The sequence below is a fragment of the Drosophila takahashii genome, chromosome 3R (assembly GCF_030179915.1).
Source record: "Drosophila takahashii strain IR98-3 E-12201 chromosome 3R, DtakHiC1v2, whole genome shotgun sequence".
In the NCBI taxonomy this organism is placed as follows: Eukaryota; Metazoa; Arthropoda; class Insecta; order Diptera; family Drosophilidae; genus Drosophila; species Drosophila takahashii.
Genome location: NC_091681.1, coordinates 16,616,570 through 16,637,942, shown reverse-complemented (window position 1 = coordinate 16,637,942; position 21,373 = coordinate 16,616,570). Strand labels below are relative to the sequence as shown.

The following is a 21,373-nucleotide window of genomic DNA, read 5'->3' as shown; positions in this document are numbered from 1 at the left end:
ATTCTTACTCTGAGTTTTTTCATTTACTAATAGAAGCTACAATAGCAGAAATTCCGAAGTAAGTATTCTTATTATACAGCAAACTTAAGCGAAAGCACGAGTAGGAAATTTCGTATTCATTATTTAATACGCTGAGCGACATTTGTCAAATCTATGGGAATTACTATTTCCGGCGGAAGTTCGTCGCACTCTCCTCTCTACCTCCTCTCTCTCTCTACTTTCTTTGCCGGCTACCTGAGCTGCGCTTAGGAAAAAGTCCTTGCTGGCGCTTTTATCCTGTTCCGCGGCTGCTGCTGCTGCTGGCGCCTAACAATATGCAATAATAACAATTTACATATTCATGAGACGCCCGACCCGCAAACAGCAGCAACAACAACAACAGCAGGAAGGAGTGGGCGGAGCTGAGGGGGGTGGAGGTAAAAGTGGAGCGGCGGCAGTTTGCATAAAGAGCAGCAGAGGCCGCTTAAAAAAATCAACAAGAGCACCCCAACCCCCTTTCTGTAAACCCGATTGGACAGCAGCCCTTTTGTTAAGCCGGGACGTAACTGTAGCTGGCCAAATATTTATATTTATTCCGCCTTTCTTTACCCCTCCCTTAACTCCCCAGCTCATTTATTTATTTTTCATATTTTTATGATATTTATTTTTGGGGCTGGTATTTTGTTTGCCCCGGCAGCGCAAATTTTTGCGCTTCGAATACTTTTGCGAGTTGGATTTTGAATGCTGATTGCCGAGGGGTTTGGGGTTTGACGGGGGAAGGGGGGTTGGGGGGTTGCCCTGTTGGGTTGCAAAAAGGTTAAGCTACAAGTATTATTTTTAGTTGGGCGCCCACGATTGAGGCTGTGGCCGCTTTTGGCTCCGCTCTTAGCATCCGCATCCGCTCTTCGGGACCAGGGAATCTCGGCAAGAACCTACCACAAAAATAAATCAAAACAAAGGCCGTTTGGAGATGTAAGAGCGGAAGAGCAGAAGAGAGATGGTCGGGCGAACAGCATCCACATGGGATTCTCTCGCTCTGCTTTCTCTCGCGCAGCGACGCCTTTGAACTGAGAATCGAGAACTGGGAACTTGGGAACTTGGGAACTGCGAGGTCCGTCAGTCAGGTGCAGACAGTTGACGTGTTCGGTTGACAAAGCGGAAACGTGCACTAGTCTATTTGGTTAACTACAAAAATCAACTGACACACACAAGAGCGCCTGAGTGAGCAGGACAGCAAGCAGCGGGCGAGCGAAAGCGAAAGAGAGAGAGAGCAGATAGCCAGACAGAAAACAACAAAGAGCAGTGATGCCAGCGCAAACTAGATAAATGATAGCGAAAAATGTGCAAAATAAAGGCGACAACTACTGGCAAATAGCAAATATTAAAGACGAACAACAACAACGAGCGCCTGTGTGTCCGTGTCCCCGTGCGTGCGTGTGTGTGTGAGTGTGTGAGCGAGAGAGAGAGGGAGCGAAAGAGCGCGAGTGCAAGTGTGTGAGTGTTTTGTATCTGTGCCAGTGTGAGTGCGTGTCACATATCAGCAGCAGCAGCAGCAGCAGAGGAAAAATCAGAGGCAGCAGCAGCAGAAGTTCAGTGGAAAAGCGCGCAGCCAAGCAGGAAAATTTGTAAAGCAAGTCGGCAGAGCAGCGGCAGAGGCAGAGGCAGCGGAGGAAGCAGCGCAGCAGCAGAGACGCCAGCAGAAGGTAGGGCCAGGACATTTTCTTGTTTTTCCACAGTTTCCACAGCATGGCAGCATAACAGCACAGCAGCATAACTCACCACACCCTGATCCTGCAGGACCAGCAGCTGCGCAGAGATTTTCCTCCGAGAAGAGACAGAGAAAGCATTTTCCGAGAGAGATTTCCCACCGAGATAAGAGAGAGCACAGAGAGAACGGAGAGAGAGAGCGCCAGATTAGCGATGCTTTTCACGTGGAGTCTGTGCACAGAAATTGCCATCCATCCATCCATCCAAACAGGACCTTCCCCCCAGAGCAGCCCACCCCCTCCCCTCACCACACACACACACACACGCAGTAAATGTAGAAGAAAAAAACATACACAAAAAAGTTATGAAAGTTGGGTCCAATTGTCTTTGGTGATTTTTCATAGCCCGCTTTTGTGGGCCACGTTACTTGGTTACTTGGTTTTTTGGCCCGCGGGATCGCAAGGAGCTGCCCGAGTAATTGCTTTAAATTGACACAATGTGTAAACAAAGCTGCGGAAAATTCAATTTCCACGCCAGCCTGACCTTGCTCCGGTTTTTGGATTGGATTGGATGGGATTGGATTTGGATTTGGATTGCTTTGAATTGGATTGGTGGAATTCCATCTGGGATTCCGAGATTCCGCTGCCTCGGCAATTACAAGCTGGTAATGCAACGCACACACACTTGCACTTGCCTGCCTTCTAGCCAAAAGGATGCCAATAAAAATGTAGGATACTGTGTCACACAAATACACAGATCGAGTGAGTGTGTGTACGTGTAAATGACCGGAAACTGTGCTCAAGTGCTCCCTGGCAAGCGATGAGGCTACTTTCGTCTTTCGCCAAGGAGTCTCCTTTCTTTCGGGAACTCGTGAAGAAGCACTTCAATTGTCAAATTGCTCTTGCTTATTGTTGCAATAGTTCTGCTGATGGACAGGTTTTCCCAGCTCCCAGCTCCTCGCTCCTTTCACTTGTTTTTAAAGCGATTCCCGCAGACATAGTCGCTTTTTATGGGCGTCGTCCTGTCGTCTTTTGCAGTTCTTCTTGCTCAACCAAAGCCGGGCAAAACGAAACAATCAACACGGAAGCAGATTCCTCGTTCTTCCTCACTACTCTCCTTGTTTTTTTTTTGTTGTTTTTCCTCCTGTTTTCTGTTGTTTTGTTGGCTGTTTGTTGTTTCTGAGCCGTTGTGTTGGTGTGCTGGTGCTTTTCCTACACCCGACTATGTACAAATCAGCGTGGCCTAGTGCGCTGCTTGAGGTTGGTGCTTTTGTGCCGTGAAATGCGAGTTTTATGGCGGAGTGGCTGCTCGGCTTCATCGGGTTGACATTTAAGTTGTTTCTTTCCTGTCATTCAAGAGTGCGACTGCGGGTGTGAGTGTGTGTGTGTGTGGGAAAGTTCAAAAGTCAGCCAAGTCAGCAAAGTTCCCCCTGCCAGCGAACAGCGTACACGGGGCGTATGAGGAATTGCAATCCATGGCGCATACGCCCCGTGAACACGTCTACGTCGCTCTGTCAGGCTGAAAGCCACAACTATCGCCAATCAATTGAATTAAGCTCGGTGGCCAAATTGCAGTGCACGTGGCAGGCAGCCGAAGGAAAATTGTAAATTGAAAATTGTGAATTGCACTTTCCTTTCCTCTCCTCTCCCCTCCTCGCACCCAAAACCATTTTCCTCGAACTCGGGGAAAATTGAAAGCTGTCAGCGAGCCTGATTCACCAGCAACAACTCAACAAGCCGCAGTCAGAATTTCATAAACAGGACAGGACAACTGAAAATGTTGAGATACTCTCTCTTGGTTGGACTGATACACAGATACACACAGATACAGATACAGACACTTGACGTTGGGCTAGACAAAGGCAAAAAGGCAATTATAGAAATACAGACGAGCGGCAACAAATAATAAAAGCAAGTTGCCATAGACAATCACAACAACCACGGGGCTAAGATGGTGAGATTGGGGGAGGGGTTTTAGGGGAGGGGGTGGGCCCAGAACGATGTTGACGACAAGTAGCTGCAAAAGTTCTGCGACGTTTTGCGCATATTAAACAAAGTTGACGACAGCGACGCCGGCAGTGGCCAGCAAACCGAGAACTCCGGACCGAGTTCGAGTTCTCCAGACTCCGTTTCCCCAGCTTCCCCAGCTTCCCAGTTCTCCAAACGGAGAATTGTGAACTGAGAACTCACACAGCGGCAGCCGCAGTCGCCGTCTCATTATTTATTTGATTGCCCGCACAGCCAATGCTCGAATTACCCCCTGGGAAAAACTGGGGGGAAAACCCAGCCAGGGAAAGCAGAGCAAAAAAGAAACATAATAGTCAGAAGCATAAACGTAATTAATAAGGCAAATTAATGCAAACAATAATACAAATTCATTTTCGTGCACAAATGAAACTAAATTACAACAACGTGAGCCAAGCGAACCCAACCCAAGCAGCCAACAATGCGAGGCAAAAGCATGGAAAAGCATGGAAATTGAATGCTAATTTGGGTTGAGCCGAAAACTTGAATACCCTCCTGGGTATTTTTCGGGCCATGTTCTTTGGGCAAATTAAGCATGCTGAAGATTTTGCTTTAATTGAACCTTTTGTGGCGCAGCCAACTCAGGAGGAGGAGGAGAAGTAATTTAAATCGAGTGTGTGGTTTCGAGTTTCCTAAGAAATCCTCGAGCTTAATGCATGGAGGAGTCCTGAAAATGCACACGATTATAATCTCTTTTGCTTGCATTTCTGTTCTATTATTTGCATTATTATTCTATTATTTTTGTGGCCTAATCATCTTGTGTTTCTATTTCACAAAAGCCCCTAAGCAATGGAAAATATGAGTCCGAAGTTTTTGTGTAATTTGATTTTAATCTGTCCTAACTATGAAACAAACTAAATTGTGTAATTCAGTTTTATTTTATCCTTTTCATTTTAATTAACTTACGTCTATATTTAAATGAAACTAACTACAAATGATTAAGACTACTTAGGCAGTTCATAAAACTATGAAATATTTAAAATAGCCCCAAAAATAAATAAATAAATTTTCTCAAACTCAAAGTTTAGTTTGTATTCCACAAAGCTACACTGTATATAAAATTCCCAGAATCCCAAAATCTCTTGCTGGCAGTTCATTCGACTAAATCTTTTATTAATAAATTAGATTCTGCTCTTTGTATTCCTGCTAATTTCTCGGCAAGTTCGACGGGCAAGTTATTATACCCTTCCCCAGAAGCCCAGTTGCAAGAACAACAATAAATGGCAACTAATAAGCACAGGTCACAAATACCCACACCCTTAAGCACTCACACATACACAGACCATCGACAACTAAACAGTTCGTCGAGCAGAAAAACGAGGAAATCTACTTAATCACGTTTAATTAAGGTGAGTTTATAAGTAGCCCTCTGTGCGAATGTGATTGTGGATGTGGGTGTGTATATCTGCGGGTCGGTGAGCATACACATTCGCATTTTTTTTGCGAATTGCTTTTATTGCCATTTTGCGGAGGAGCCGACGACGACGAATGATACAAAAGAGCTCTGCCAGGTAATCACAACTGGCCTCAGACCTCAGCCTCCAGCCCCACATAAATGCAAATTAGGGTTAGATGTTCACGAGTGTGTATATAGGGATGGCTTCCAGCTGGGGGGATTATAATAATAATAATTATGCAAGTGGCTTGAATGGATTTATTGGCTGCACATTCATCAGGAGTCAAGTGCTGCGTTAAGCACTTGGGCTCATTTTCAAAGGCAGGAAAGATCTCGATTTTAGGCTGATCATACCACATAATCAGGGCAATTGGAAAGGAAACAAAAACCCAACTTGCTAGTTGCTTTCACTTTGATTTATGCCGGGGCCCAAGTTGTTGTTCTCACTGTCACACACAGAAATCTGTATGTCACACATTTGGTTAATTGAAAAAGCATCAAGGCCCTCATCATTAGCAAAAGCTTCGTGACTTGTGTCGCTGCTCGTCCGACCTCTGCCCCTGCTCCTCCTGCTCCTCCTGCTCCTCCTCACCCAGGACATCCTACCTCCCCCTCCCCCCCGCATTTATGTAATCGATGCATGTCGAACAGCAGCAACAAAGCCAACAACAAGTGAATGGCGTGTGTGACACGAGCTGAAAAACGAAACGAACGAGCCAGAAAGGAGAGCACACAGGACGTAGAATAGAGGATAAATAGAGGAGGGGTTGGTATAGGGGGTGGGATATAGGAAGGCCATAGGGTACAGAGGGCCATAGAGGAGGGCTAAAATGGAACAAACAAAAACCTATCAAGTTGTATGCTCGTTGATTTCAATTTGTGAATTGTTGTTCTTTGGCGAATGCATTTGCATTTGCATATTGCACATACGCCATGTTGCCTTGTATGTTTTTCTAATTAAGCCCCAGCTAACAAATAAAAAATAATTAAAAATCCCCGAAAACAGCAAGGGATGGTGGGGCGGGGGTATAGGGTGTTCGTTCAGTGAAACCCAGATAAGGGTAGAATTTGCTCTATAAATCGCGATGTTTGCCCTTTTTTTCGGGGCTCTCTGTTTGCTCTGTTTTCCTTTTTCGTATAGCCTGCTTTTTGCCAAGCGCTTGGCTAAAAAGTACATAAATTTCAAATAAGTCACGTTTCCGGCATAGTGCCCCAGCACGCATACAGAGACACAATCCCTAACACACACACACACACACTTGCCTGCATGGCGTCTAAAAATTTGCTTTGTTGTGGCGTCTGCGGCCAACGGCAAATAAATAAAAAATAAATGGTATAGTGCCACGCCTTTGCCTTTGCCGAAAATAAAATGGAACTAAATCGAACAAAATATTTTTGCCTGTTTAGCTTAGTTTGCCAGCGACTCCCCTCTCTCCCCTCTCTGGCGCTTTAACTTTTAATTTTTATTTTCGTGAAACTTTTTTGATTCGAAAGTTGCACAGTAGTTGAGTGCTCAGCATTCATTTTAATGCTGATTTCGCAAATTATTGTCAGTCAACAACTGTAAAAAAATGGTCATAAAACTAACCACTAAACGGCATGAGTAAATAATAAAATAATGTCATATATAAAAGTTTTATGATTAATTCCAAGAGATTACAAAAATAAACAAGTTTCCAGGAAGTTTGGCACCTTCTTTGCTAAATGCTAACTCCTGGAACTGCTTTTTCCAATTACATTTAATGGAATTGAGTTTCTTAGAATCTCAGTCAGCTATAAACCGTTTAACTGCCCTATAGAGAAATCCAAAAATAAATTCACTAAAAGCGGAAAATGATTGGTACATCAAATGAAATGACTTCGGTTAAATCGGGGCTTTATAAAACTATTATTAGAGTTCCTGGAACAGACTAACCGAAAACTTGTCCGGCTGGCTGCATTTCCTGAAATTAGAAAGTTTTCCCAAGAATTTCGGCACTAGACAGCTGTCCCTTTCCGTATGTTTTCCGCTTTGCCCATCGCCGCCCCACAAAAGTCACGCAAATAAACCCAGCAAATGGTATACAAGCGCCCACACTCTCGCTAGTGACTGCTGATTTATTTGCCACATTTGTGTGTTGCCCCAGTTGGTCTCACTACTTTTATACTTTTTTATACTTTACAGCTCTACAGCTGCACTCCACGGACCTGAGCTCCAATATTATACACACTTTATGTGCATATTTTTATGCGGCCTGCTTCGTAGTTATGGCATTTGCCATTGTTGTTTGCTCGTTTGCTGGTCGCCATTTGCTTTCCCATTTTACGACTTGAATTTGTCGTCTGTTGGGTCGCCTTTGCCCCTCCGGGCGGCAACTTTAATTGAATAAGTTTTAAGCGGATTTTCAAGAGCGTTTCCCCAGCGCCAGCAGACAGCTGTTCCTCCTTCGTCTTTTTTATATTTTCCTTTGGTTGCAAGGAGCGTGTGTGTAAAGCTTAATTGAAATATGCAAAAGCCAAGCCAAAGCGGCGAGCTCAGCGATTTTGCATAACAAAAATAACAGCCAACGGCAGCAGGTGAACAAAGGTGTTGCAATTTGATTGCAAAACCCACGAGGCACGAACTACGAGCCAGATTTGCATTCATAATGCCCTGTTGCTTGTTTAAACAATTTATGAATTGAGCTTCGTTAAATTGGCCAAGTGGCTAAGATGGTTCAGGATAATATTTCCTTTTTCCAGCCATTTCTCCCTGAAAAATGGAAGCCGGAAATCTGTTGGTCTGCAAATAAAATGTCAATGGATAAATTGATTTCTGCTGTCAATATTTTTGCGAAAATTAACAAGTGGAATACGGAATCCGGAATACTCAATAATTCAGGGCTGCGACTGCAGATCGATAAAAATGTATTTCCCGTTTAATTTACCCGCTTAATGGCTGGTAAATCAATTTAATAATTGGCCAGGGATTTCTTTTTCGCCCCGGCTGCGGACTCTTGACTCCGAACTCTGAGCTTCCGGGAAGGAGGAGGAGGCAGCAGATCATGTTGGGTGCGGCGGCCACAAACGACTTCATCTCGAACGATGAACGAACGGAAGTCGTCCAACCCCCCTGCTTTTCGCAATGGAAAACCTTATGAACATTTTTACATAAAAATCAACTCTCGGCGTGTGCAAGAGCTTCCTTTCCTACCTTTGAGGCGGCAGTGGCAGAAGCAGCCCATTCGCACACAGCAGTTTCGGAGAGGAAACTCACGTTGAAATGTAATTTCATGGCACACAAGTTTTTAATTAAATTTCATGGCAAAAAGAGCTTCAGGAGCAGCAGCAGCTGCAGAAGAGTCGCAGGCGAAGGCCTTTTAACATGCAATCAGCAAACCACTCTGGCATGCATATACACTCAAAATAAAATTAACCCTAAAGTCAAGGAAATCGCCCTACTTTTGTCTTCAAGACAAGCTCGCCCTAAATTTTAGGGTCAAATTTTTCTATATTTTTGATTTTTTTTTACGTCATATTTCTAAATTTTAGGGTAATTTTACTAAATTTAAGGGCAAAAATTTCTAAAAAGTAGGAAATTTTCCTAAAAAATAGAAATTAAAAACAAAACAAAAAAACATGTTCAATCATGATTTTTTTTTGTATATACGTTTATATTATGTACTCCTCCCTATATACATATGCAGGCGTTGTGTGTCTTGTATATTGTGAATGTTAAAGGTTATGTATTTATTATTATGTATTTGCGCTTGGATTTCTTATCTAACCAAAGCCAAATGTGGTTGTAAATGTGCACTACGGGACTGCGGAAGATTGGGAATGTAGAAATTATGATTAGTTAATATTTTATGTTCATGAAAAAAACTTACAATTTTTTACTTGTCCGTCGTGAGAATCGAACCCGGGTCTCCCGCGCGAGGAGCGAATGGCCTACATACTGGGCCATTGTAGCACTTAAACTTGCTGTGGCAAACCGAGCAATGTATGTAAAGGGTGAAGCGGACAACACATTTGAATACTAATTGCATAATTTTGACCATTCGCGTTTTACTTATTTACATACGTATATACATATGTATATATTTATGCTAACGCAATTTATATTATGTGTAGTATATAGTAAATAACTGAATATAAACCTAATTATTTTTAGTTTACTGCTTGCCATCAATAAAAAAAGGAATAAAAAAAAGTAAAAAAATAAATAAAAATAAAATAAAATAAATTAAAAAAAATAAAATAACATTAAGAAAAAAAGTTAAAAAATTTTGCTCTGGGACTCGAACCCGCGTCGATTCGATTGCTAACCAAGTGCTTTAACGGTCTGCGCCACGAGTACAGCTGGCCGGCAGCTGACAAGTTCTGGCATTGAACATTTTGGTGTGCCAGAGCATGTGAAAACAACTATTTCTATTTTTTAGAAAAACTTTCTACTTTTTAGGAAATGTTTCTATTATTTAGGGTTAGCTTAATTTTTGGGTTAGGGCACTCATTTTTAGAAAAGGTGTTGCCAATATATTTTATTATTTTCGTTTGCCTTTCTATTTTTTAGAAAATAATTTCTAATTTTAAAGGCATTTTTTCTAGATTTTAGGGTGATTTTAGTTCATGGTAACCATTTTCTACATTTAAGAAAAACTTCCTGGATTTAAGGAAAACTTTCTTGACTTAAGAAAAATTTCCTTAGATTTAGAAATAACTTTCTTGTATTTAGAAAAAAGAAATTTTAATGGCGATTTTCTAAAATTTAGGGTTAAATTTATTTTGAGTGTAGGGCAGCCGTACAAGAGCGTATTATGGCCTGTACCCACCCACCGACCCACCTACCTGCCTATATATAATATATTTATACATATAATATACAAATGCCACACAAAACTGCAGCCTTAATGCGTTTTTCAAGTGCCAGCCAAGCAGCAGCAGCACAGTTTCTGCCGAATGGATGGTGGATAGTGGGATCCTGGCTTCTGGCTTCTGGTTGCTCTCTCCGCCGGCAATCATCGTCACATAATTTTATTAAGCTCTTGGCCCAGACATCGACGTTTGGAGTCCAATAGCCCTTTCGCCGCTTTTACCGCTCTTCCAGCGCCTCTTCCGGTTTTCGGTTCCCATTCTGCGGTTGGCCACATGCTGCCGGTTATTGCCCATCAAGAGGTTTCGAATAACTTTGCAAGATGCTTTGGGCTGCCAAACTGTTTATACCGATATTACGATTTTATAGAGGGACCCTAAAGCGACGAGTGTCAAAGTGAGAGGATATTAACGATCCATTTCGAAAATTCCAGTGAGAAGCTTGACAGCCAAACTTAGATAAGATTTGATTATTTAATATCATTATTTAATATCATATCAGATTGCTTTCATGTCTAACATACATTACATATTATCCCTGAGGATAAATCCTTTTATTTCATTAATTTTGCCTTCCAAATTTGCGTTTTAAATTTTATACAAAGTTTTTGTTTGCATTCTTTTAATTGATTTGAGCGATGGAGCTTTCCCCTGACTACTGTTATTTAATTACATTAGCTGCCAAAAATAATATCTTTTTTCAGCGAGCATTTCTCTAAAATTTCGATTGGCAGTAACGAGGATTTAGTTTCCATAAATTTGTTCAAAGTTTTCATTTGCATACTTTTAATTGCCGCAAGAGTTCAGGTTTCCGTTTGCTTTCGCTTCCAGGAGTTTCGAAAATCCTCTTCATTTAATTAATTTTCCTTTTGCGTTCTGCAGTTTACAATATTTTCACTAGAAATTTTTTACCTTTGATACTCACTCAAATGAATTTTGCCATTTACTTTTTATAGTTTTGGCTAGATTGTTGTTCTCTAGCTGTCAATTGATATACATGCACTAGCTATATATTTATTTCATTAGCCTGGCAAATCAAACAAAAATGCTTGTCAAGCTGCCTGCCAACCAGGAGACATTTGACTTTGTTTATTGTGAGCAGGCGACAAGCGATGTGACCTCGTGCCCCGCCCCCTTGCCCACACACAGGAAGCTACGCCCTCACACACACACATGTCAGCTAATGCAATTCGCAGTGGTTGCTGTTGTTGTTGGCAATAGTTCTTAGACAGACGACAGCCGCTATGCGACCATATATATACCGACTATCCGTCTATCTGCGGCGTTTATTACACACACACAAATGCATGTGGCGAACACCCCCGTTGTAGGGGAGGGGGTAAAGGGGGCGGGGGCAAGGGCGTGGCTCTAAGGGGCGCAACAAGTTATGTCGCCGCAATTAGTTGGCCTTGCCCCTCCGCAAAATTTCTTGGCACTAATGCCAAAACCAAAGGCAGCCAGACACCCCAGTGTGTGTGTGTATGTGCGCGTGTGTGCTTACACTCGGTTGTGCCTGTGTGCGTGATGCAATTGATGAGACCCATGGGTAAACACTCTCGAATTCAATGATATTTATAATAAACCACAAAAGCTTATTACAGATTACACACCAAAAGCGATTTTCCGATTGCCATCGTCGTTTTGAGCAATAAATAAAATATTAGGTTTTTTTTGGGGGTTTTAGCATTTAATGGGGAATAGAGGTTTTTAGAGGGCTTAATATTTGCTTTTAAAAAAATCGTCAGGCTTAGATTGATAATTAGAAAATGGCTAAATATAAAATTCTATCAATTATTAGAATTTTCTAGCTTTTAAATGAATTCGATTATTTAATTATTAAAATTAAGGTTATTAAACAAACCTAAAGACATTAATCTATCATTTTCCGAATTTAGAATTCCCGTGTGCACATGGTATTTACTATATTTAGCTAAATTCCTGGCAAATAATTCGTTGAATATTTATAGTTTGCCAGCGGCGACCTTCAGTTGACGCCCCATATTTATCTCAACGCCCACTTTCCCATTTTCCCATGTGTTCGGTTGTGTCTTGTGTGAGAAAATTTGATTGCATGCATTATGCAAATGCATAAATATTTAGCAAATTGTTTGGCTAGTGCTGACACCATGTTTATAATAAAATATCTTGTAGTTTTCGCACATCTTCTCCTCTCTTTTTTGCTGTCCAAATTTATGTGGCAATTATCAACACTCTGAAGGGAGCAAAAGCTTCGACCCGAAAATATTCATTAAAATTTCCATTGTTTGCTGGCAGATTTTTCACTTTTTTTCCATGGGTGTGTCCCTTTGTTTGGTATGTGGCTTATCGCAAGTGCAATGTGTCTTCAGTGTCTTCCGTGTCTCTTGTGTAAATTTAGAAATTTATGGTTATTTAAAAATTCATCCCCACACATCCTCCATATATCCCATATAGCACGGTGAGATGGGGATAGTGTGTGTGGCCGAATATGAATAAATTATCGTGTCCATTGTTTGCCGAACTGGGAAAAGTAACCAAATTGGGCAAGTTTTGTTTTACTCCTAAGACTTTGGCCACAAGCAACACGGATAAGAGGGCACACCAACACTGAGAGGGAAAATCCCTGGCTCACAGGATCCAGGGCATTGTCTTAACTGGAACTCGAACCCCCGAACCCTTAAACATGCTGTTGACATGGCTTTTGTCATTTTCTGGTTATGGCCAAGCGGACAAAGGCAGCATAGCAAACTCCACAAAAGAAGGAGGAGTGGAAGGAAGCTGGACAAACTTTGGCCACAGCTTGTGCCATGTTGTTGATGCTGTATCACATTTTAAAGTGGCAAAAGGGGGAGGGGGAAAGAGCTGTGATGATTTGGTCACATCCTGCATTCAAGTGGCGAGAAATGATTTTAAATATTTGCGGCTCATGCATTTTAATTGCAATTCACAAACGTGTGTGGCCTGCAAATGCATTCGCTTTGCGGATTATGAAAACTATTTGCTGCCATTTCGACTGCGGGTAAATTAATTTAAATGAGCTGCGCGTTAGGGATTTTTTAATCAACATGAATTGAATTCTGTTTCCCGATTTATGGCCATTTCCGGGGAGTGAAAAAGTTTTGCTCTATTCTCCTGATTTTATTTTATACCCTCTTCAATTTCTTTCTCTCTCTTGCCGTACTTTATTTACCTTGCTCTCGTAATTGACTTGAATGTTTGCTCAGTTGAGCTCGCTGCCATTTCTGTAATTAATAACGACCTTCCACCCCCCAACCCCCTCTGCTCGACCCACCTGAATGATTAATGAAGCTAAAAATGTCAGCTTTTTCCCGCCCCCAACCATCGGCATTCGCAGCGCAAAAGGTGAGGCGAAGTTTTTGCACCTGGTCGAAAGTCGGCGTCGGGGCTTCGCATCAATTATGCATTAATCAACACTAAATACATTTAAGTTGATATTAATTTCCTATGGCAATTAATTAGCGGAAGTGGAAGTGGATCTGCGGTGCCGTGAATATTTGCCCGAACCTGCAAACCAGCTGGGAAAAGGCAAACACACATAAATCGAAGCAAGTTGCAACAATTTCAATTTGCAGCCTTAACTTGCAGCAAGCGGAGCGCTCAAAAACTTTGCCCGTAAACAACAAAGAGTTGTTGACGTTCCCGTTCCGCTGGAAAATGAGGAGGTCCTCGCACACGTAGCCATCATTGGAGCAAACCGAAAGCAATAAGCAGTTGCCACTGGGCCATAAAACAAACAGCCAGGCGATGAGGGGGGTCAGTAGATCTTAACCCAACGCCCATTGCCACCCCATCCAATCCACTCTTCAGTCTGTGAAAATGCAATCAAGTCGGTGATGCTGCAGCTGCAGATGCAGCTTAAATCGCCGGCGACACCAGAGGAGGCAAACGGCAACAAAAAGTGTCAATTGACAATGAAACCGAAATGCGATGGCATGGGGCTTCGCCTCTATCCTCTCTGCAAGTCACTCTGTGAGTCAGCAAGACATAAAATCCCCGCCCTAGTAAGTGAGTCTGCTTTCGGTTAACGATTTGGCCATTTGGCCAAGCACTTCCATCCGCCACCTATCGAGATATCATGGTGGGCGCATGGGGCGTATGCGCAATGTGAACTATTTCTCGTGGCCTGGGACATTTAGGGCAAAAAGTTTGGCGCCCAACGGAACCTTCAATCTTAGGCGAAACTCTTGGCCAACTTAATTGAAATGCGAATAAGAAACATTTCAGTGCTGTGGAAAAAGTTATTATGGATAACTCCGATTACCCATCAACTAAAGTGAAAGGCTCGCTCAGTTACGTATAGAAAAGTTTTGCCAAAGATGATCAATGGCCAATAAATGATTAAGGGGCCCGAGTTCGAGTATTTCGAATTTTCTCCCTGATTTCGTTACCAATCAATATACTTGTACATGTTTTTCCAAGAAGTCAGTTGCAAGTTTGGCACAAAGTAAGTTTGCCAAAAAGTTAAAGTTCGTACATATTACCGTTTTTTCCACTCGCACTGAATTTAATTGACCCAACCCAACCCCTGGGTGATTTTCTGGCATTTTCTATTTCAGCTGACGTGCAAGCTGCACATTTACTGACATTAAAATGCACTTTGACAGACATCGGATTGCCCGCTGGCTGCCCTCTATTTTGCACAATGTTTAGGCAATTATTTACTTTGGTTGCCGCGAACACACACAGATACAGAGTGAGTGTATGGGGCTGACATGAAGCCCTAAATACAGAGCCCCGAAAGCTTATCTTGACAGCCATTAAATGGCCGCAAAGCGCTGGAATATGTGATTTATGTATGTGAATATACGGGAGTTTAGGTGAGAAGAGGGGCGGGGTTTTCTGCGTGCGTGTGCATTTTTAAAAGGGTCCCAAATAGGCAAAGAGGGGTACGAACTTCTAATCGCGCTTATCTCGCGACTCACAACGCCCCTGTCCATCAATTTTATCGCCTTCGGGGTGCTGTTTAGTTTATTGACCCATTTGACTAGGTGAACGAGGGTGGCAATTTGTTGGCGGCAATAAATCCAGCAAATTATTGGCCAATTTTCATGCGAGTTAATTTCCAGTTAAAGTTCAGATTTCGCCCGAACATCCTATAAATAGCGCAGACATGTATGCGTAGGCCTCCGCTTGATAGATGATTCCGCCTCCTTCGAAGCTAATAATAGGGCACACACACAATTTTGGGGCCCCAGTCTCCTTAATCCACGCCCCCTGCTAGGAATTCTCTTCGGCTTTCATTAATATTTTTGCTGGGTCGCACAAACAATGTATTGACATTTCAATTAATTATGAGTGAGCAGGGGAAGGGCGAAGGGGAGGGGCCGAAGAAAAGCGGCTGGACGCAAGCTGTGACCTTTTGGACCTGTCAGCCGAGTGATATGAAATCCTGGCTTGACATTTGCGAGATGCGAGTGCAAAGTTAGCAAAAGTTTTCCTTCAGGATTTTCCTTATGTATCACACAAATATAAGGTATAAAGAGTATATTTAAAAAAATAAAAACGAGTAAAAATAATGGTTTCTAGAATATTCGGTAATGCTTCATAAGTAAATTGAACTTAATGTAAAATACTGAATGGAAGGAAAATTATTTCCTTTCTTTTTCGTTCTAGTTAAATCCCTACTAACTAATAGTCTAGTTTTAATGCACTAAAAACGTTAATATTTATTAGTATGGAATTATAAACCCACATTTTGGAATTTATTTATACCTGCACAGGATTTTATGTGTTGCCCAAAAGCATCATAAAACAAAATAGTTCATAAATATTAGTATATTAATATTAATAATTAATATATTATAAATATTTTCATATTTTGTTTAGTACAACAGCTTATCTAAATAATTAGGTAAATAACTTATTTGAATTACAAATTGTAATAAAACACAATTAACGATAAAAATATTGAATTTTATAAATAATTAAAATTAAAAGAGAATATATTATTTTTAAAATGCGTGATTTAATAGAAATTAAAGGCAGTTTAAAATATTACACATTGATTAATCTCGCAACCTCACAGGCTTTAGCTCGAAATGGATGTAAAGGGGAAATCTTTGTTAAAGCTATGAAGTGGGCCTCTTGCGGTTGGTGGGCTTTTCGCAATCTGTTCGAGCCACTCACGTATGCAGCGCCCTTTGACCTTTCGATCTCGCTCCCCCGTTGCTGTTGTTTATCCAGCCTCTCATTTCGGCCACCCAAACGTGTCATCAGCTGTTGCCACCGCCTGCTGGTGAACTTTTATTTGCACCTCATCCACACAGCGATTTCGGTGTTTATCAAACTGTCTCCTAAATGTTAAAGTTAAGGCCCCCGTCTGAGGTGAGCCTTATCCAAATCCGGGCTGCAGAATATCACTCATACGCACCCGCTCACACACACACACAGACACAGACACAGACGGGCGAATCCTAAATGGCAAAATGCTACTAAGCCCACTTACTTACAATTTAGCAAAAAAATAAGGCAAGCGAGAGACAGGAAGAGAGGAACAAAATCATATGGCGAAAACGAGAGTGTAAAATTTTTTGCATACATAAAACGAGGAGCAAAGCGTAAGGGCAGCAGATAAAACAACAACAAAATGAATCCAGCTTTATGGCACGCACCCACACAGGCGCACATATCGCACACACACGGCACTTGACTTTATTCAGCAGCGATGGCAAGTGCCTTAATAGTGTGTGTATCCGTATATCTGTACATCATCCATGGGGTTTTCGCCCACATGTGTGTGTGTGGACTACTTTCTGGTGCGGGCGGCACAAAATCCAATCAACATAACGAGCTACAAGCGCCGCTGAGCGGCATAAAACGCAAAAAATATATACGACTCTGTGCGGGATGTGATTGTATGATGGTGTGCGTGTGTGTGCGTGTTGAGATTGCACACACACAGCACGCTCTTTTGGCCAGAACACTGCTAGAAATAATGTGGATCTGGCTGGGGATAAAGATAAAGCCATAAGTCGGCACCAGACTCAAAGCCAAATAAATCTCCTCTCAAATGCCAGCCAGAAGCCAGAAATGAATAAAGAATACAAATCTGGAAGTGTCGAATCGCCTTTTAACAGAAATATTTAATCTCATTAGGGGTTCGGTATGCGGGAAAAATTTTTCCCTGTTTATAAGTCCTTATTGGATTTATATGCAGACCTAAACCCCTTACAAGGGCCCGCCGGAGATGTAAAAATTCAAGCTTAAATAAACAAAATTTTTTTTTTAATTTTTAAAATTGTAAACACAATTATATCTACGCAGATTTAAAGAAAAATCAAACAAGCAATTGAACAAATTTCGTTTGATAATTTTTTTTCATATAAATAAATTAATTGTAAAAAATAATAAGTACATTAAAATAAAATCGACATTCTTCTTCTAATTAGAATTAATTAATTAAACGTGTAGTGTCTGCTTATTTTCTTTAAGATCATATTTTAATGATAATTGACAAAGGGCCAAGAATTTGAAATATGCATTTTAATCAGACAATATATTAAAGATTCAGAGTTGGACATTATAGAATTAAAATATTCTCAAATACTGTGATTAAGAACGGAACCAATTTTAACGGAACAAATACAACTGGCATCTATAGTTGTTTTTCCCAAACAAGTTGCGAATATTTTTCGCAGTTTTGAACGTTCATTCAACTCGCAGCTTGGCAACAACAAGCGGCCAAAACAGCTCAAAGCTTTCGCTGAGGTAGACAAGCGCCCGAGTGTTGTTGTTTTTATTGTCGGTGGCGAACAGTAAAAACATTGCCAAGCTCAAAAGTGTGTCGACTCGTCAGAAACATACACACACACACACACACACACGCACAAACAAATGAAATAAAAGTAAACCCATTTACACCACACACACAGTTGGTAGTCCTTTTATTTTTCGTGTTTTTTCCCCTGCTTTTGAGGGGGTTTGGAAGGAGGATTGGCGCCAACTGCTTGGCAAGCTGCAAATGTGGGACATTTGGCAGTCGCAGTCGCATTGTTAACTTTCTTTGACAGCGGGCCAAAAAATAAAATGGGTGAAATGGTAGGAGGGGGAGCCTCCCAGGAAGGACCGCCCGGGTCCATGTCCTCAACTCAGCGCCAATGTTGCTGCTATTTTGCTCAATGCAGATGCAACTGCAGCTGTAGATGCGTGTATTTATGGCACAAAATTGCAGGCACAGCAGCGGCAAATTAACACAGCACGAATGCAAATTTGGAGCGGCCTGAGCCAGCCTGTTGCCATTCCGATTCCCACTCCCATTCCGATTACCATTCCAAAGCCCATTCCCATTTCGACCAATTGATTATTTGCATGGGGCTTCCACATGGCAACAACTGTGAAAGCCCCGACTCGGTCATGGCCACGCCAATGTTCCGATGTCCTGGTGTTCTGGTCTCTCGGCTTGCGTGTATATTTTGTGGCCTTCCTTGGCCCGACGAGCGATGGGCGGCTGTGGGCGTGGCATTTCGGTCACCACAACGCACTTATCGCCCATGCACAGCACGTCGTCCATTGAAGTGGAGAAAAATGCTTATAAAGGATTAATTCGATTCCAATATTCGCATACGCAAACGCATTTTGCATTTCGCATTTCGCATTCGGCATTTTGCGTCTCCGGCCTTCTGAAAGCTGGTCAGCAGATATATCAGGGATATTGCCGGTCATTGTTGGCATTGTTTTAAATGCCCCGACCATAATGATTGTTGCAAAATGAAAGCGAGCAACAGAGAGCTTCGTTTGGCATTGAAAGGGTATGCGAAAGGCAGCTGGCAAGTGTGATGCATTCTGCAAACGAGAGATAAAAGTATTAACTGCTTTAATTAACGAAATATTCGCAGTTAAGCTTTAGAAAGCCTGGGAATTAGGTGAACTTAATTCAAATTGACTGCCTGGAATTTCCAATTAAATAAACAAAGGAGGAAATCTTAATTGGCTAAATTCCTAGTACTTCAAACTCATTATCTGCACTTAAATAATCACATGGGCAGTGAATATTGCACCTATGATTATCCTATATTTTCATGGTTATTAATAATATTTATAAGAAATATTAAATATTCGAAAGAGCATTCGCACTTCACAACTAACATACCGAGAAAAATCCTTGCCATAGTCTTTTGTAGCTGCTCGTTGAATGTGTTGAGCTGCGATTGCAATTTGCATTTTTCATGAATGCCAGCCAACGTAATGGATTCCCTGGGCAACAGATTAAAGCAGCATTACGGTGTCAAGACCTTTTAAATTTTCAATTTCCCACCTTCGGTGTTGGGTCAGGAGGATATTGCAAATTTAATTGCATTTATGGCTGCATTTTGCATTTCGTATTTCGCAAAACGCATTAACACACCGGCAAAGGCAGAAACCGAGGAGATGTGCATAGATTGAGATGCATATGTATTTGATGCACTGGCACAGATAGCCAAATGGCATGTTAATTGGCCTAATTCGATGGCCAATTCAATTTAACACCGCACACACACACACAGTGACTATCGTGAAGTGGGTTAAATCAGTGAAATTTTCGGGCTGCACAAAATGGATCAATGGACACTTTGATTTTGCGGCAATGACATCGATATATGATTATCGAATCAGTTCAGTACTTCAATACTAATTGTTCATTACTTATGCATTTCAGGTCGCCACGCCCACCACCACCACCGCCCACTGAACCCACAGAGGAGGCTGCCACGCCCCCGCCCCCCTCCAGGAAGCAGGACGCACGGCACACCACATCACCACTCCCAACATGGGCAGCGGACACTATTTCTGGGCGATCTTATACTTTGCCAGCCTGTGCAGTGCTTCACTGTAAGTACCCCGCACTCCACTTTACTCGCAATCCATTGTATTCCAGTGACTCACACAAGTACACGCCACTCGCAAACAGTAGCTGCAAAATGTAAACCGCTTCATAATTTTGTCTCACGCTCCACTTACCATTTATTTTACACTTATTTTGTACTGATTTTTTTGCCGCGCGGTCCTCGTTTCGCGTGTTTCACACAGCACTTGGCCGGGAAGTGGCGTTCATAATGCGATTTACATACAATTGTCGTTAATTTGGCCAAGCCACGCCTCGCTGTGAGGCAGCGATTCCGATATATTTTAACAAATGCATAAGTACATACGTATATACACTGAGAAATTAAAATAATAATTTGAAAAAGAAAGAACCTCGTAGTCGATTAGTCAGCTAAAGGAAGTGCAAAGAAGATAAATGGTCCGATTTGAAAAATGTCTTCTTCATTTCGTTAGGTATTAATAAACACCACTCTACGAGTTACAGGTATAAAAATATTCAAACCATTAAATAGGTCGCAAAGAACATTATAGAAATAAATACCATCAAGTTTTTCAAAGATAAATAAAAAGCTTAAAATTTATAATATTGTTTTGTGCTTATTTTAATATTGGTTGATCTGCTTTCCCGCCAAATTAGCAGTGTAGTTGTGAGCTGTAGTTTGCTTCTCGGTTCTTGCTTATTTTAAAACACACGCCCACCATTTAGCCGCTTTCATCCACTTTAATTTCCATATCCTGTCTCACACACACTCACAGAAACACTCCACCAGGACACATCATTAAAATGTAATTAATTTTCGTGTAATTTTTTGTCGGAGCATAAATTTTGGAATTATTTACGCTCAAGTCGAGGTCAGAGTCCGCAGCTATGTGACTTTGCCTTGGCTTTTGATAAGTGCGACAGTGTATAATACCAACGATAACGATAAAAGCAAACACTATCCCACACCTCCAATTAATTTGTATATATTTTTATCTTAAAAACAAACAAACAATAACTTGCTGTAAATTGTATGCAAAACTTTTCTTTTATGCGATTTTTCAAACCACAAATTACCAACAATTTGCTCAGCTAATGTTTTTCCAAAACTTCAATACCATTTAAATAATTCAATATTTTCAAATTTGCCCAAAATAACTGAAGCAAACGTTTTATTAAATTATACATGCGTACCTATCCGTATCCTGATTTCAGAGCAAATAATGCCAAAATAAATTTCCGAGAAAAGGAGAAAAAAGTCTTAGATCAAATTTTAGGTGCAGGCAAATACGACGCCCGAATACGACCATCTGGAATAAATGGCACAGGTAAGAATAATTCAAAGTTTCCCATATCGAACTTAACCTGCCGCCATAATCAATAATTGTTTCAATTTTTTAATAACTATTGTTTGTTTATATTAATGGTTTTTCCTTTGACTTTCTGTTTTCGATAAATAAGATATAAAATTATTGGTGAAAGCTATCGTTAGGATAGCTATGTAACAAAATTCCGAAATTTTAGCTAATTTAAGCCTCTGCCTAAGTTAATCGAAATCCAATATCCAATATCGAATCATCTCTAACTTAGCTTAGTGTGCCGATCCGAGCAAAGCAATATTTAGCTTAGTTAGATCAGCTCGATAAGTTTACCGTT

At 41.3% G+C, this 21,373-nt stretch overlaps 1 protein-coding gene across 14 annotated transcripts in view; it reads left to right on the top strand.

Moving 5' to 3' along the window:
* The first annotated feature begins 1,113 nt into the window (after positions 1-1,113).
* Positions 1,114-21,373, top strand: part of GluClalpha (glycine receptor alpha 1) — a 37,953-nt gene continuing 17,693 nt past the window's right edge. For all 14 annotated transcript variants that reach the window (XM_070216447.1, XM_070216448.1, XM_017151788.3 and 11 more), the window contains exons 1-3: positions 1,114-1,682; positions 19,571-19,743; positions 20,933-21,045. In XM_070216447.1, coding sequence (XP_070072548.1) covers positions 19,682-19,743; positions 20,933-21,045 — 175 coding nt within the window. In that variant the 5' untranslated portion in view covers positions 1,114-1,682; positions 19,571-19,681. The remainder of the gene's footprint in view (positions 1,683-19,570; positions 19,744-20,932; positions 21,046-21,373) is intronic.